Consider the following 13323-nt stretch of genomic DNA (forward strand, 5'->3'; position numbering starts at 1 on the left):
GGGGACCATTTTGTTCCAGACGTACAAAGCTCTTACTGAGTCTCTGCAAAATGCGACTCTCCTCTCCACCCCAAGCTGTCTCCCCCCACCCCCTGCAAAGAAAGTGAACTCTTGGATCAAGCCACGGGGAAAAGGGGGTACTGCACAATGGAGTCCTGTTGCCACTTAAAAAAAACACAACAGAATGATGCCAGACAGAGCTGAACACTGGTACACAAGTGACCTGCAAGTTCCCACCTCTCTGGTTTGAGCATGAAGGTGGCAAAAATCCGCCGGGAGTTCAGAGTTGGGGCATGCTGACCTGGCAGGGGTGCAAAGAGGTGGCAGGGTCTCCCGCTGAGGAACAAGTGCGGTGGCCAGAGAGTTTGCCTGCCCAGATTTACGGCCCTTATGGATTTATGATTAGCGCCACGCCAGATTTACGGGGACTCCTCGAAAGAAGCCGGCCTCAGGAAGCAGACCTGCAAGCCGCTTTTTTTTTTTTTTAAAGAAAAATTGAAGACTGCGTCTCCTTTGGAGAAAAGAACAGGCAAAAGAAACTCCACCGAGAAGCCAATTCCTGCTGATTGAGGGTCGAACGGCCCAGACTCGCGGAATCAAACCGCGGCGTGTGCGCTGCATGCTAACACGGCCTTCTCCTGTACTTTACTAGCCCCAGACGTGGATCTCCGCTGCAACATATAGACTATGGAACCGGCTGCCAGATTCCTTCCCCTCCAGGCAAAGCCCCAGGCCTCAAACCTGCACATCACCCTGGGAGGGTATGAACAACAACCGTGCTGTAACCTCCTCCTGACAGAGCCTCTGACCCCCAGCCCCTTCCTCGCGCATCCCCTTGTATATGTGGGAAAAACAGCAAGGGTGCCAATTCCTTAAAAGCCCTGCCGGGGGTTGTCCCATGGGCTCTTTAGGCCTCGATTGTCTGGGGTGAAGACCTGCACCCAGCCAGTCTCTGACCTCACACAGAGAGGAGAGCCAGCATCCAGGCCTAAAGGTGCTACTGGACTCTGCTTTTATTGTGCTAGCAAGTGAGTCTCTCAAGACAGATGGCTCACATTGGAGCTGCATCAGAAGAGGAGCTGGGTTCTGGACCCCGCTCTTTACTACCCGAAGGAGTCTTCCCTTCCTCTCCCCACCACAGACACCCTGGATGGTAGGTGGAGCTGAGAGAGCTCTGGAAGAACTGCTCTGTGAGAACAGCTCTAAGAGAATTGTGGCTGGCCGCATGTGGAGGAGCGGGGAACCAAACCCGGCTCCCCGGATTAGAGGCTGCCGCTTTTAACCATTACACCAGGGGTAGTCAACCTGTGGTCCTCCAGATGTCCATGGAGTACAATTCCCGTGAGCCCCTGCCAGCGAACGCTGGCAGGGGCTCATGGGAATTGTAGTCCATGGACATCTGGAGGGCCACAGGTTGACTACCCCTGCACTACACCACAGGCAGTGACGCTCAAATGTTCAGGCCCTGCTGCAAGTTTTGTTAGTCTTTCAGGGGCTCTTGGACTCTGGCTCTTTTCTGCCGTTGCAAACAGACCAAACACGGCTGCCCATCTCAGCTTATCTCCCATGGAGAATTTGCTACCACCATCCAGGAAAAACAAGGTGTGGGAACATGGCGTTTACAATCACAGCCTCCTGACCCTTCAGACGTGAGCCTTGGGGCCGGGGAGAAAACACGGGATACCCCAGACCCACAATGCACATCAACAAAGTAATCGAAGAAAGTCAGAAGGAAAAAGAGCTCATAAACATACACACACACCCTTTGATCTCTGCGCTATCCACCCAGAGACCGAACTAATAAACTTTTGTGGGCTCGGCCAAGTTCTGGCTCCTACTCCCTGTTTGCAAGCAGCTCTGGATCCCTTTTCTCATCAGATAGGACAGGGCTCTCCCCATGCTTGCACCTGGATAGATGGCAGCTGCATCAATAAAGGGGGGAAAGCCCTAATCCTCCCTGAGAAACCGGCAAGATAGACACCCCGAAGCCCTCCAGAAATGTTCTCCAGGCCTCTACATCATTGAGAGGGAGGGATTCCTGGCTAGACAGTCAACAGAGGGGAGTGCCAGATCCTGATGCCCAATCCAACCCCAGAATGGCTTCCTTCAAAGCTGGGGACACTTGGGCACAACTCCCTCGCAGAGAGAAACATGGAGGAAGGCCTGGCTTTGGAAACGCACGTACAAAATAACTTAAGTGGAACAGAGCCCACCATCTGTCCGTCCCCTCCATTTCTCTGAAAGTACACCACCTCCTGCACCCTTACCAAAAAAAAAAGGCATCGGGGAAAATCCACAGGCATGGTTGCAGCCGATGGAGATTTTTGCTGATGTTCTGACTATTTTCAGTGACACGTTTTAGGGAATCCTTTGGTGATTTGATTCCCTGCTCCTCTCTTTGCTCTCTCTGCCTCAGAACAGACTCTGACGCACAGACTATATCTTACAACCCCCTCCCTCCCCCCCAAAAACCCATAAAACAAGAGGTATTTCCTGAAATACATTAAAATGTACTTCCCTGACAATATATTAAGCCCTCCCGGCCTCTACACCCACTGGAGAACATGCCTTTGACTTTTGTTCCTCCTTGTTTGAATTTTAAGGTCCAGAACGGCTGACAGGCCATAGGACCGGGAGCCTACATGGTTGCTAAACCTCTTTTCTGAACATTCGGTATGTCCCTCCAGCCCCCCGCCCCCGATTTTAGGAAGGAGAGAAAGAGACAAACGTGCAGTGAAGTCTCCCAACATTTCAAAAAGATCCCCCTCACATACTCTCTCCAGCGTTCTGAGATATTTGGGCTGGCACCAGAGACAGGCGGTCAGCTCCTGGGATGGTTCTGCTGAGCAACCCCTCTCCCTACGAACCGGGTCCCTTCCGGACCAAGAATCTGTGGGGTTCCCAGTGTTGTCCACCCAAAGATCTCTGCCTCCATAATCTACGTTTGCGGCAAAAACTGAGCAATAATTGCTGCCTTTCAAAATTCAGAAGCGTGGGGAGGAGGACCTGGGGCTTAGCTGGGTGCAGAGATTTCTACAAGGGCTCGCCAGGTTCGGTGCCTGGCTCCACCGCAAGCCGCCTTCGGATTTCGAGAAGATTTCGAGCAGCCGCGGTCGGTACAGAGATGCTGAGCTGCCACAAGCTCCCGATCCCAGCTTACACCGGCAAAGTGGCTCGCCCTTCTCTAGGCTCCCAACTTATCTCAAAGGTGGTGTTTCCCAGCCCAATTCTCAAGAGGATCCCCTGGAAGGAAGCCCTGCCAAAGGGACGGAGGACAACTCAGAGTAGACTGCTTAGGATCCTTCCAGGGTCAGCCGTTCCCAGGGAGGCCGGTGCCCTGGGCGCTCCGAGGCAGCGTCTGCTCCGGGCCCTAACAAAGTTGGCATGGTTGAGGTCCTGCTCCATCTCCCCAACTTCACCACAACCTGACTTAGTTAATACTGGACGGAGCTACAAGGCCTCCGGGGCTCCGGGCTCCAAAGGGCCAAACCGACCGGCTGCTCAGCAAACCCGGAATCAGCTCCCCAAGTTCCCCTAAAAAAGGTCCAAACTTAGATTTCCGGGAGGGCACATTTCACCGGCCCCCTTTTGAGCAGCCACTCACCCCCCTCTGCCCAAATCCAAAGCAGCATTTCCGAATTTCGCCTTTAAACCTGACCGGGTCTCACCCACCCTGATGGGGAGGAGGGGGGTTGTTACCAAGGGCTGGAGCCCCAAACCAAGTCATCCTACCAGAGGAGGAGGCAGGGGGATGCAGGTGAAAGGGGATCCGGAACGAATCAGGCGGAAATTCACCTGGGAAAGCCCAAAGGCCACCATGGGGGGGGGGATTTGACCGGGAGCGCCAGAGGTTATCAGACCCCCAAGTTAAAAAAGAGAAAACGGAAGCAAATGCTCCCGTAGGGGGGATGCGAAAGGTGGGGTCGGCAGCATCGCCCGGTCCAAAATGCCCCTCGGTCCAAGGCAGCGGCGAGAGTCGGCGGCGCATCGGTCTCCTCGCAAGTAAGCCCCCAACCCCCCGAGTTCCTCCCCGGGGCCCCTGCCGAGGGCGCGCCTCTCCGCCCCGGCCGCGTCTCCCGGGCCCTCCCCGTCGGCGGCGGCGGCTCTCACCTTCCAGAGCGCGGCCGCCGCCCGGCAGCAGCAGCAGTAGCAGAAGCAGCGGCAGCAGCAGCTGGGGCGACCCCGGGCGGGCTGCGGCCATGACGGCGGCGGGCGCCCGACGGGGCGGCTCCGCCGGCAATCCCAGACGGGCTCAGCGGCTGCGGGTCCGTGGGCGGCGGATCGAGGCCCTGGGCGGCTGGCGGGCGCGCTCCGTCCCGGCGGTCAACACAAGCCCGCAAGCCCCTCGCAGGTCCGGGCAGAACAGAGGCCGTCCCCTCCGGGGGCTCCACGATCCGTAGCGGGGCTCCCTCGACGGACGGTCCTTCCCGGGCGGCTTCGGCAGCACCCCAAGCAGGGCTGCGCTCCGTCCCCAGCTGCCGGGGCAAGGCAAGGCAAGGCAAGGCAAGGCAAGCGGCGGGAAGTTCGCGGCCCCGCTCCGCCGCCCGGGATCCCTGCACGGGAGGAGCCGCTGGATCTGCGCGGGTTGCCTCGACGGCGGCGGCGGCGGCTGTTCCGACGCGCTCCGCTTGCCTTGCCCTGCCCGCCCCTTCTCGGCTCCGCGCTCCTCTCGCCGCCGCTCACGCTCTCGCTCTGGGGGCTCCGGCTCGGGCGCCGCGGCTCAGCCCCGGGGGGCGGGGCCGGGCTGCCCATCACCCGCCGCGGCCCGCCCCTAGCAACCGGTCTCCCACTCGGAGCCGGCGGTCGCCGGAGCGCACGCCCCTCGCGACGCCGAGGCGCCCGTTCATTGGACGACGGCGGGGGTTTTCTTCGGCCGCGGGGCGGAGCTCCCGGGAGGAGGGCGAGCCTGAGGAGAAAGATGAATTAAAAGGGGCGGGGGCTCGACGGCGCTCCGCCCCGCCCCCTCAAGGCTCGCCCGCCCCCTTTGGCGGAGAGGGAGCACGGCAAGGACAGCGCGCCACCTAGTGGCCGCGGAGGGAACGATCTGCCTTGGAGGGGAGGGGATACGACCCGTTCGTCTGCAGTTCGGGGGTCGTGACGCCGGAGTAGCCGGAGGGACGGGAGGGAAACGCGTGTCCGGAGCCTGGCCCGTGTCCCTGATCTCCTCTTGCAGAGACGTGTGAACAGTCCTCTGACAGGTGGGAATGCGTGTGGGCAAACACGTGAGCTGCATGCATGGAAACGGTTTCTGGGATTGCATGGATGCTTCAGGCTGGTCCTGCGCTGAGCAGGGGGCTGGACTAGATGGCCTGCACGGCCCCTTCCCTCCCTAGGATGCAAGGATGGTGTCCAGCTCCCCCAAGGGAAAAAAAGCCACCTTGCTGTATTCATAGCCGAATTACCTAAGCAAGGGAAAGGGCGGTGGATCAGTGGGATGGAGCATCTGCTTGGCATGCAGAAGTCCCACGTTCAGTTCCTGGCATCTCCTGTTAAAGGACTGGGCAGTAGCCAATGTGAAAGCCCTGGAGAGCTGCTGCCAATCTGAGCAGGCAACACTCAGGGAAAAGGCCCCTTGGCTCACCAGCAGAGCCTCTGCTTGGCATGCAGAAGGTGCCCCGTTGAATCCCCTACATCTCCAGGTTAAAAGGATGTGGGTGATGGGAAAGGCCTTTGCCTGAGAACTCAGGAAGCCGCTGAGTAGACAATCCTGATGTTTATACAACAAGGATTTGAATCAGTGTAAAGGTTAACTTCATGTGTGTTTTTGTGTGCCATGGCTTAGTGTCTGCTTGGCATGCAGGAAGTCCTGGGTTCAGTCCCCACCTTCCCCAGTTAGGAGTGTGGTACTGGTGAGGAGTGTCTTACTTGCATTGGCAAAACCCAGGTTCAATTCCGCACTTGCGCCATGGAAACTCAGTAGGTCATATTCTCTCTGCCTAAACTACCCTGCAGGGTTGTCGGGAGGACAAGATGGAGGACTGGGGACCTTAACAGCATTATAGCTCCCGGGGCAAAGTGGTGCCCTGGGCACCTACCTACACAACCACTGACAGAAACAAAAGCACAAGTTAGTTCCTCCAACAGAATCAAAACAAATTTAGAGTCCAGCAGCAGTTTTGAGACCAATTTTTTTTAATTTAAGATATGAGCTTTTGGGTGCACACACTGTTCCTCAGATACTAGATGTGTTCGTCTTAAAGGTGCTAAATTTGTTCTGCTGCTTCAGGGAGGACTTGAACCTGGGTCTCCTTGGTCCTATATGCTATCCTATAATGCTACAACTTTTCCTCCTTCTGGCCACAAAGGCCATCTAGTCCAACCCCCTGCTCAACGCAGTTTCAGCCCAGAGCATCCTAAAGCATCCAAGAAATGTGTGTATCCAACCTTTGAAGACTGACAGTGAGGGGGAGCTCACCACCTCCTTAGGCAGCCTATTCCACTGCTGAACTACTCTGACTGTGAATTTTTTTCCCTGATATCTAGCCTATATCGTTGTACTTGTAGTTTACACCCATTACTGCGTGTCCTCTCCTCTGCAGCCAGCAGAAACAGCATCCTGCCCTCCTCCTTTCAAATACTTAAAGAGGGCTATCATGTCCCCTCTCAACCTCCTTTTCTCCAGGCTGAACATTCCCAAGTCCCTCAACCTATCTTCACAGGGCTTGGTCCCTTGGCCCCAGATCATCCTCGTCGCTCTCCTCTGTACCCTTTCCATTTTATCTACGTCCTTCACAAGAATAGTTGTTTGGGAAAGTGGGTGATGATTTCCTTACAGAAAAATAAAATCAATCATTGGGTTGAAATGGGCATGGTGTGTCATATTCCCCCCCCACACACACACACACCCCTTTGGGGGGGCTGAGCTGATGAAGGCCAAACTTCTCTGGGATTTCGTCAGCTGGGAAAGAGGAACGAAGCATTCCACATGAAACCCTGACTTCTCCTGGGTTGTGTTGGCTATGAATCTCACCCGTGGAATGTGCAGATTACCAAAGGGAGCCCTCAGAATAGCACCCTCCGCCTATCTGAGCTCTTGGCAGGTGACCACAGATCACAGCTCTTGAACACGTGACAAATCCCCAAAGGAGCCCTGAGCAATCGCCCTGACAGAGGAGAGAGGGAAACAGACTGGTAGCGAGGAGGGGGGGGACTAGTCACTGCCCAAACACGAGGAAGTATAGGAAAGTCACTTCCTGTGCCTTGCATTAAAATCAGTTAGGAAAAGAGGAGACCACAGTGGGTAAAAACTGTCCAGAAGGAGACGTACTGGGATTAAATCCAGGGCTACTTGAAGAAGAGCGGTTGTTAGGGGTGATCCTGCTTTGGGCTGATCCTGCGTTGAGCAAGGGGTTGGACTAGATGGCCTGTATGGCCCCTTCCAACTCTATGATTCTATGGTTCTTTTATGCCCCGCTTTTCACTGCCTGAAGGAGTCTCAAAGCATCTTACCATCGCCTTCCCTTCCTCTTCCCACAACAGGCACTCTGCTGCGCGGTAGGTGGGGCTGAGAGAGCTCTGAGAGAACTCTGTAAGAACAGTTCTAACAGGACTGTGACTAACCCAGGATAACCCATCTGGCTGCGTGAGTAGGAGCAGGGAATCAAACTCAGGTCTCCAGATTAGTGTTCTCTGCCAGGGGTGGCCGAAGTGTGGCTCTCCAGATGTCCATGGACTACAATTCCCATGAGAGCCCCTGCCAGCATGCACTGGGAATTGTAGTCCAGGGATACCTGGAGAGCCACAGTTTGGAGAGCCACTGCCTCGTCCCTAAAACTGGGGACTGAACCCGGGACTAAAAGGTAAAGGTAAAGGTATCCCCTGTGCAAGCACTGGGTCATGTCTGACCCTTGGGGTGACGCCCTCTAGCGTTTTCATGGCAGACTCAATACGGGGTGGTTTGCCAGTGCCTTCCCCAGTCATTACCGTTTACCCCCCAGCAAGCTGGGCACTCATTTTACCGACCTCGGAAGGATGGAAGGCTGAGTCGACCTTGAGCCGGCTGCTGGGATTGAACTCCGGAACTAGGCATGGACAATTTGGTTCAGAGAAGCCAAAAAGTATCCAAATTGTCCTTCCCTGCGCTTTAATTCGGCTTTTTCCGAATCAAAGTTCGGCAATTTGGATAACCATTTGGCACCATTGTAACCTACGGTGTCATTCACTGGGAAATGTTGACAGTTTTCTACTCCATGTTTTGGGGGAGGGGATTTGAGATTGAAGCACCAAATTTGCAGTGTAGCTGCGGGAAGCTCTCCTCAAAATAACCCCCAAGTTTCAAAAAGTTCGTACCAAGGGGTCCAATTTTGTGGGCACTCAAAGAGGATGTTCTCCATCCACTGGAGACACTGGAAAAAAAAGATAAGAACAGAGAATCTCTGTTTTCCACTCTAGAAAACTATGGACTTTGGAAGAGGGTGCTCTTTTTGGGTGCCTGTAGAATTGGACCCCCTGACCCAATCTTTTTGAAACTTGGGGGTTATTTTGAGGATAGGCTCCTGCAACTATACTGCAAATTTGGTTCCTCTACCCCCACCCACCCCCACCCCCAAAAAAACCCTCACCCAGAATAGATGAAAAGGCAAAATTTCTCGTTGACTTTAATGGTGCCGAATCGATTCGGGTGATTGAGCCGAATCCAAACCAGTGAATGATGATTCAGGTTATTTGAATTCGGCCTGAATCAGTTCAGGCTGCATTCGAAAAGTACCAAATATTCATTCGGTGCACATGCCTGCCTAGGACCTTCTGCATGCCAAGCAAGTGCTCTGCCACTCAGCCATGGCCCCTCCCCCACAGCCCCTCCAGGAGTACCCTCTGACTGGCCCTGCCCCTTACCCTCTCTGCTTGATCCGCAATTTTCTATTTTTGAAGGAGGGGGGAAAATAGTTTCCACGGACTGTCTCTGCAACCTGCACGGGTGTATAAAACTTTAAATGATAAAGACACATTTTCTTGCTTGTCGTCTTGAATCCCGCCGGGGTGAAATTCAGGGTTGGAAAGTGCCATTGAGCCCATCCCTGTAGAGATTTCAGGGCAAGAGAGAAACAGGGGTGGTTGGTCATTGCCTGTCTTTGTGTAGCAACCCTGGGTTTGTTGGGAGTCTCCCACCCAAAGGCTCACCCGGACCGACCCAGCTTCACTTCCACCCTTCTGATGAGACTCTGCTAAATCTTGGCCGTCCAGGTTACAACAAACAAAACTAGGCAGCCAGTGTGACCTGGTGAAGGAAAGGCATTCTGTGCATGCTCAGAGGCACCCGACTTTCTCATTCCCCATTGCCTGGGACTGAGATTGAATGCTGCCAACAAGCCGAGCCCCCCCTCCCCCGGGTGCCAGGTGGAAGGGAAGCTCCAGGATGGCCAGCATGTCTGAATGCAGAATGCTGCCAGGTCAGGAGAGAGGAAATGAAACTCCTCTCCCAGATGCAATCAGGTTCCCTTTCAGTTCCACCTGCCAGTTTGACAGATACTGGAAAGCTCTGCTCCTCACTGCTCTCTTTGACAATACCTGTGGAACTTGTCCTGCCAGTGCTAACGCACCGGATTGGGAGGCTGGCTCTCTGCTACGCAGCAAGATAAACAGCTCCATCTCTCTGATTCAGTTTGGGCTCTTTGGTTTCCAAATGTTGGTGGTTCCCAATCTCGTCCCTCCTCCCTCCCCACCCCTCCCTCCCAGGCACCCGAAAGTGTTCTCAGACCCTGCGTCAATCACAGGGGAGGAGAAGGTCACCTCCAGGGACTTTCTGGCTCCTTCGGGGTGTCTTCTGTTTACAAACACCCGGGAAGAGCTCCAACCACCAGCTTGGGGAAGTCAAGAGCAAATCCCAGCTGAGCTTTTGTCAAAAACAAAACAGGAGGTTTCTGAGGCCTTGAAAAATGTCTCCCCTCCCCCCCCCCAAACACAGGCTTGGCAATTGATGGAAAAATATAAACCATTTGTAATTAAAGCTCAAAATGTCTAAAAACCATACAAGAATATCTCATCTGTTGGGCACACATGAAGCATCAAAGCGTGTACACCACTAATGACAACAAGTTCAAAATGGGCGGGGGGGGGAGGAGTATTCCTGCCGCATCTCTGCTGGAGTTACCACTTGGGGCTGTGAATTTTAGTCCTTCATACAATGGGGACTCATGCAGAGTGTCATGGAGTGTGCTCCCCTGGAATTTGTTACTCATCGTAAAAGGGTTTTTTTTGGGGGGGGACCATGCATCTGCTGACAGCGGTTTCTGAACATCCCACACTGAAAGCTACCTTCCTTGGATGCAGCTCATGACTGCTGACTCAGGGGATGTGGATCATGCCTTTCCACTTCATCTGTTCTTGTTGCAACCCATCTTGAGTTCCTGATATGGAGAGCAAGCAAGATGTCAACATTAAGTTAAGCCAAGCCGACCCATTTCCAGGGGACACCAGCCTGATGCATGAAGAGCCGTCGTTCTAAGGCTGCCAAAGGCTCGTCTGGGTCGGATCCAGGCTCGGGAAGCCCTTGGCCCCTCCCAACGAAATACAGACGGGCAAACCAGGAAAGAGAACCACACCTGCTATTCAAAGCTGCTGTTGCTTCACACTCACCTGTCCGGGCAGACGAGCAGAGCCAGCGTGGGGTAGAGATTGAGAGCGGCAGCCTCTAATCAGGAGAGCCGGGTTGGATTCCCCACTCCTCCTCCACATGCAGCCAGCTGGGTGACCTTGGGCCAGTCTCAGTTCTCTCAGAGCTCTTTCAGCAGTTCTCTCGGAGCTCTCTCACCTCCATCCACTATGCAGGATGCCTGTTGTGGGGAGAGGAAGGGAAGGCGATTATAAGCCAATTTCAAACTCCTTCAGGCAGTGAAAAGGGGAGGGGTATATTAAAAAAAAGCCTCCTCCTCCTTCCCCATCTAGTTTTTATTTTTCCATGGGAGGTTTCAGATATGCTGTTTTCAATGTTTATTGCAGCTGAATTATCCCCACCTGCAAACCACCCAGAGAACCAATTTAGGAAAGAGCAGCAGAATACAAATGCTTAAATTACCTTAAATACCTAAATAAATATTGGCTGCACCAGAGGGGAGTCCTTTGACACATTCATCTATGTTCCGTTACAAACAATCCGCAGAATTTACTTGCTTGAAAAAAGAGGGTCATAATTGCTTGGGGGGTGGGGTGAGGGAATGCCCTGTCCCTTTAACAGAGGCTTAATGGGGTGTTATTTACGGAGAGGTTACTTTGCCTCCATGCTATAAAAAAGTTTCACCTCCCCATTTCCACATAGTAAGCCTTTATTTAAAAGGTAGGAATATCGGAAGAGCCCTGCTGGATCAGGCCAGGGGTCCCTCTAGTCCAGCATCCCATCTCACCCAGGGGCCAGCCAGTTCCTCTGGAGGGCCAACAACAGGGCTGGGAGGCTAAGGCCTTCCTAAGGACATCCGAAGAGCCCTGCTGGACCACACCAGTGGTCCATCTAGTCCAGCATCTTGTCCCGCACAGCGACCAACCAGTTCCTCTGGAGGGCCAATTACAGGGCAGAGAGGCCGAGGCCTTCCCCTTATGTTGTTTCCTGGTTTGGGGATTCAGAAGTGTAGAGCCTCTGAAATGTGGAGGTTCCCCTTTGTAGCTATTGATCAACTTCTCTGTGAATCTGTTCCTTCAGAGCTGCTGTATCTCCCCTTCTGACCGCACAGTATCATACCCAGTACTTTGGTTCGGAGAGATTCCCCTCTTGCCGTGTCCCACCTCTGAAGATGCCAGCCAAAGATGCCAGGCAAAACAACAGGGGCTATAACTACCCAACCACAGCCCTGCCGTCCGGAAAATCCACCACAGACCCAAGAGCCCCAAATCCTGCAGCCTATTGCAGAGGAGGCCCCCCCCCCCCCGGACTGAAGGGGCATTGTGTTGGCGGCATGACGCAAGGCCAAGGGGATCCCCAGAGGTTCTCCTCGGAGGGCTCGCCCTCTGCTCAGTCCTGCCGGCGAATCTGGAGAGCAGCTGGGAGCCTTCCCTTGTCAACGGCCCAGGAAACCTGACCAGCCCCGGCCTCCTTCCTCCGCCTGCCAAGCGGCTGAGCCCAGGCCCGCAGCCCGGGTGCCCTGCCGAGGGAGCCGGGAAGGAAGCGGTTGACACTTCCTTCCCCTCCGGCTCCCAGGTGACAAGCAGGAGAGGCCCGGCTCACGGTTTCAATTACAATCCGCTGCCAGCAGAGGAGGAAAGGATGGAGGGGCTTTGGGGAACAGGGCACTGCACCCCACTGCACTGGGGTGTGGAGTTTGGAGAGGGGACAAGACCACATTGTGATGGGGTTGCCAACCTCCAGGCAGGAACCAGAGCCTTCCTGGAAATACAGCTGATGTCCGCGCTGCAGAAATTCCTCATTTGTTTCACACGTTGATTCTCCTCCTCCTCCTGGAGAAAAATGGGTGCGTTGGAAGGGGGGATACATGGCTTTTTCTGACGCACATGAGAATACACTCTGAGTACAGAACTTAATGATAGCGAAGAGTGGTGACTTTAGGGACATAACCTAGGAATTGGTCTCCAAAAAGGATATAATTTATACATATTGGTTGGAGCCATAATTCACAGGTCCCACTCAACCATTCAGCTACACATTATAGAGAGGGCTATATAGTGTATTAGAGCCTCCTGTGGCGCAGAGTGGTAAGGCAGCCGTCTGAAAGCTTTGCCCATAAGGTTGGGAGTTCAATCCCAGCAGCCGGCTCAAGGTTGACTCAGCCTTCCATCCTTCCGAGGTCGGTAAAATGAGTACCCAGCTTGCTGGGGGGTAAACGGTCATGACTGGGGAAGGCACTGGCAAACCACCCCGTATTGAGTCTGCCATGAAAACGCTAGAGGGCGTCACCCCAAGGGTCAGACATGACTCGGTGCTTGCACAGGGGATACCTTTACCTTTATATAGTGTATTATTATAATTTTGACCACTGAGGAAGACCCGGAAGGGTCGAAACACGTTTGGTCCTATGTGTTGTTAGTTCAGTATAGTTTTTAAGAAGTTTTTATTCTGTTTTTAACTGTGCACTGTGCACTATAATAAATAATTAATAAGTTTTACATTATTTTTATTGTTCGGCTCAACTTTTAATCTCCAGGTGGCCCCTGGAGCTCTCCCAGGATCGCAGACTACTGCCCAGTTGACAGAGGTCTGTTCCCCTGGAGAAAATGGCTGCTCCAGAGGGTGGGCTCGATAGCATTAGACCCGCCCTAGGTCCCTCCCCTCCACAAACCCCGCCTTTCCCAGGCTCCACCCCTTAAATTTCCAGCTATCACCCAATCAGGAGCTGAAAAAGCCAGGTACATTCTTAGATGTGCTTTGGCTTGAAAATA

The 13323-nt window shown here is 54.0% G+C and overlaps 1 protein-coding gene across 1 annotated transcript in view; it reads right to left on the bottom strand.

Annotated features, from left to right (window-relative positions):
* Nucleotides 1-4698, bottom strand: part of EPHB3 (EPH receptor B3) — a 106433-nt gene extending 101735 nt beyond the window's left edge. The window contains exon 1 of the mRNA XM_077348255.1: nt 4111-4698. Within this exon, the coding sequence (XP_077204370.1) occupies nt 4111-4201 (91 nt within the window). The 5' untranslated portion in view covers nt 4202-4698. The remainder of the gene's footprint in view (nt 1-4110) is intronic.
* Nucleotides 4699-13323: the final 8625 nt, after the last annotated feature.

Source organism: Paroedura picta, chromosome 8 (genome assembly GCF_049243985.1).
Source record: "Paroedura picta isolate Pp20150507F chromosome 8, Ppicta_v3.0, whole genome shotgun sequence".
NCBI classification, from domain to species: Eukaryota; Metazoa; Chordata; class Lepidosauria; order Squamata; family Gekkonidae; genus Paroedura; species Paroedura picta.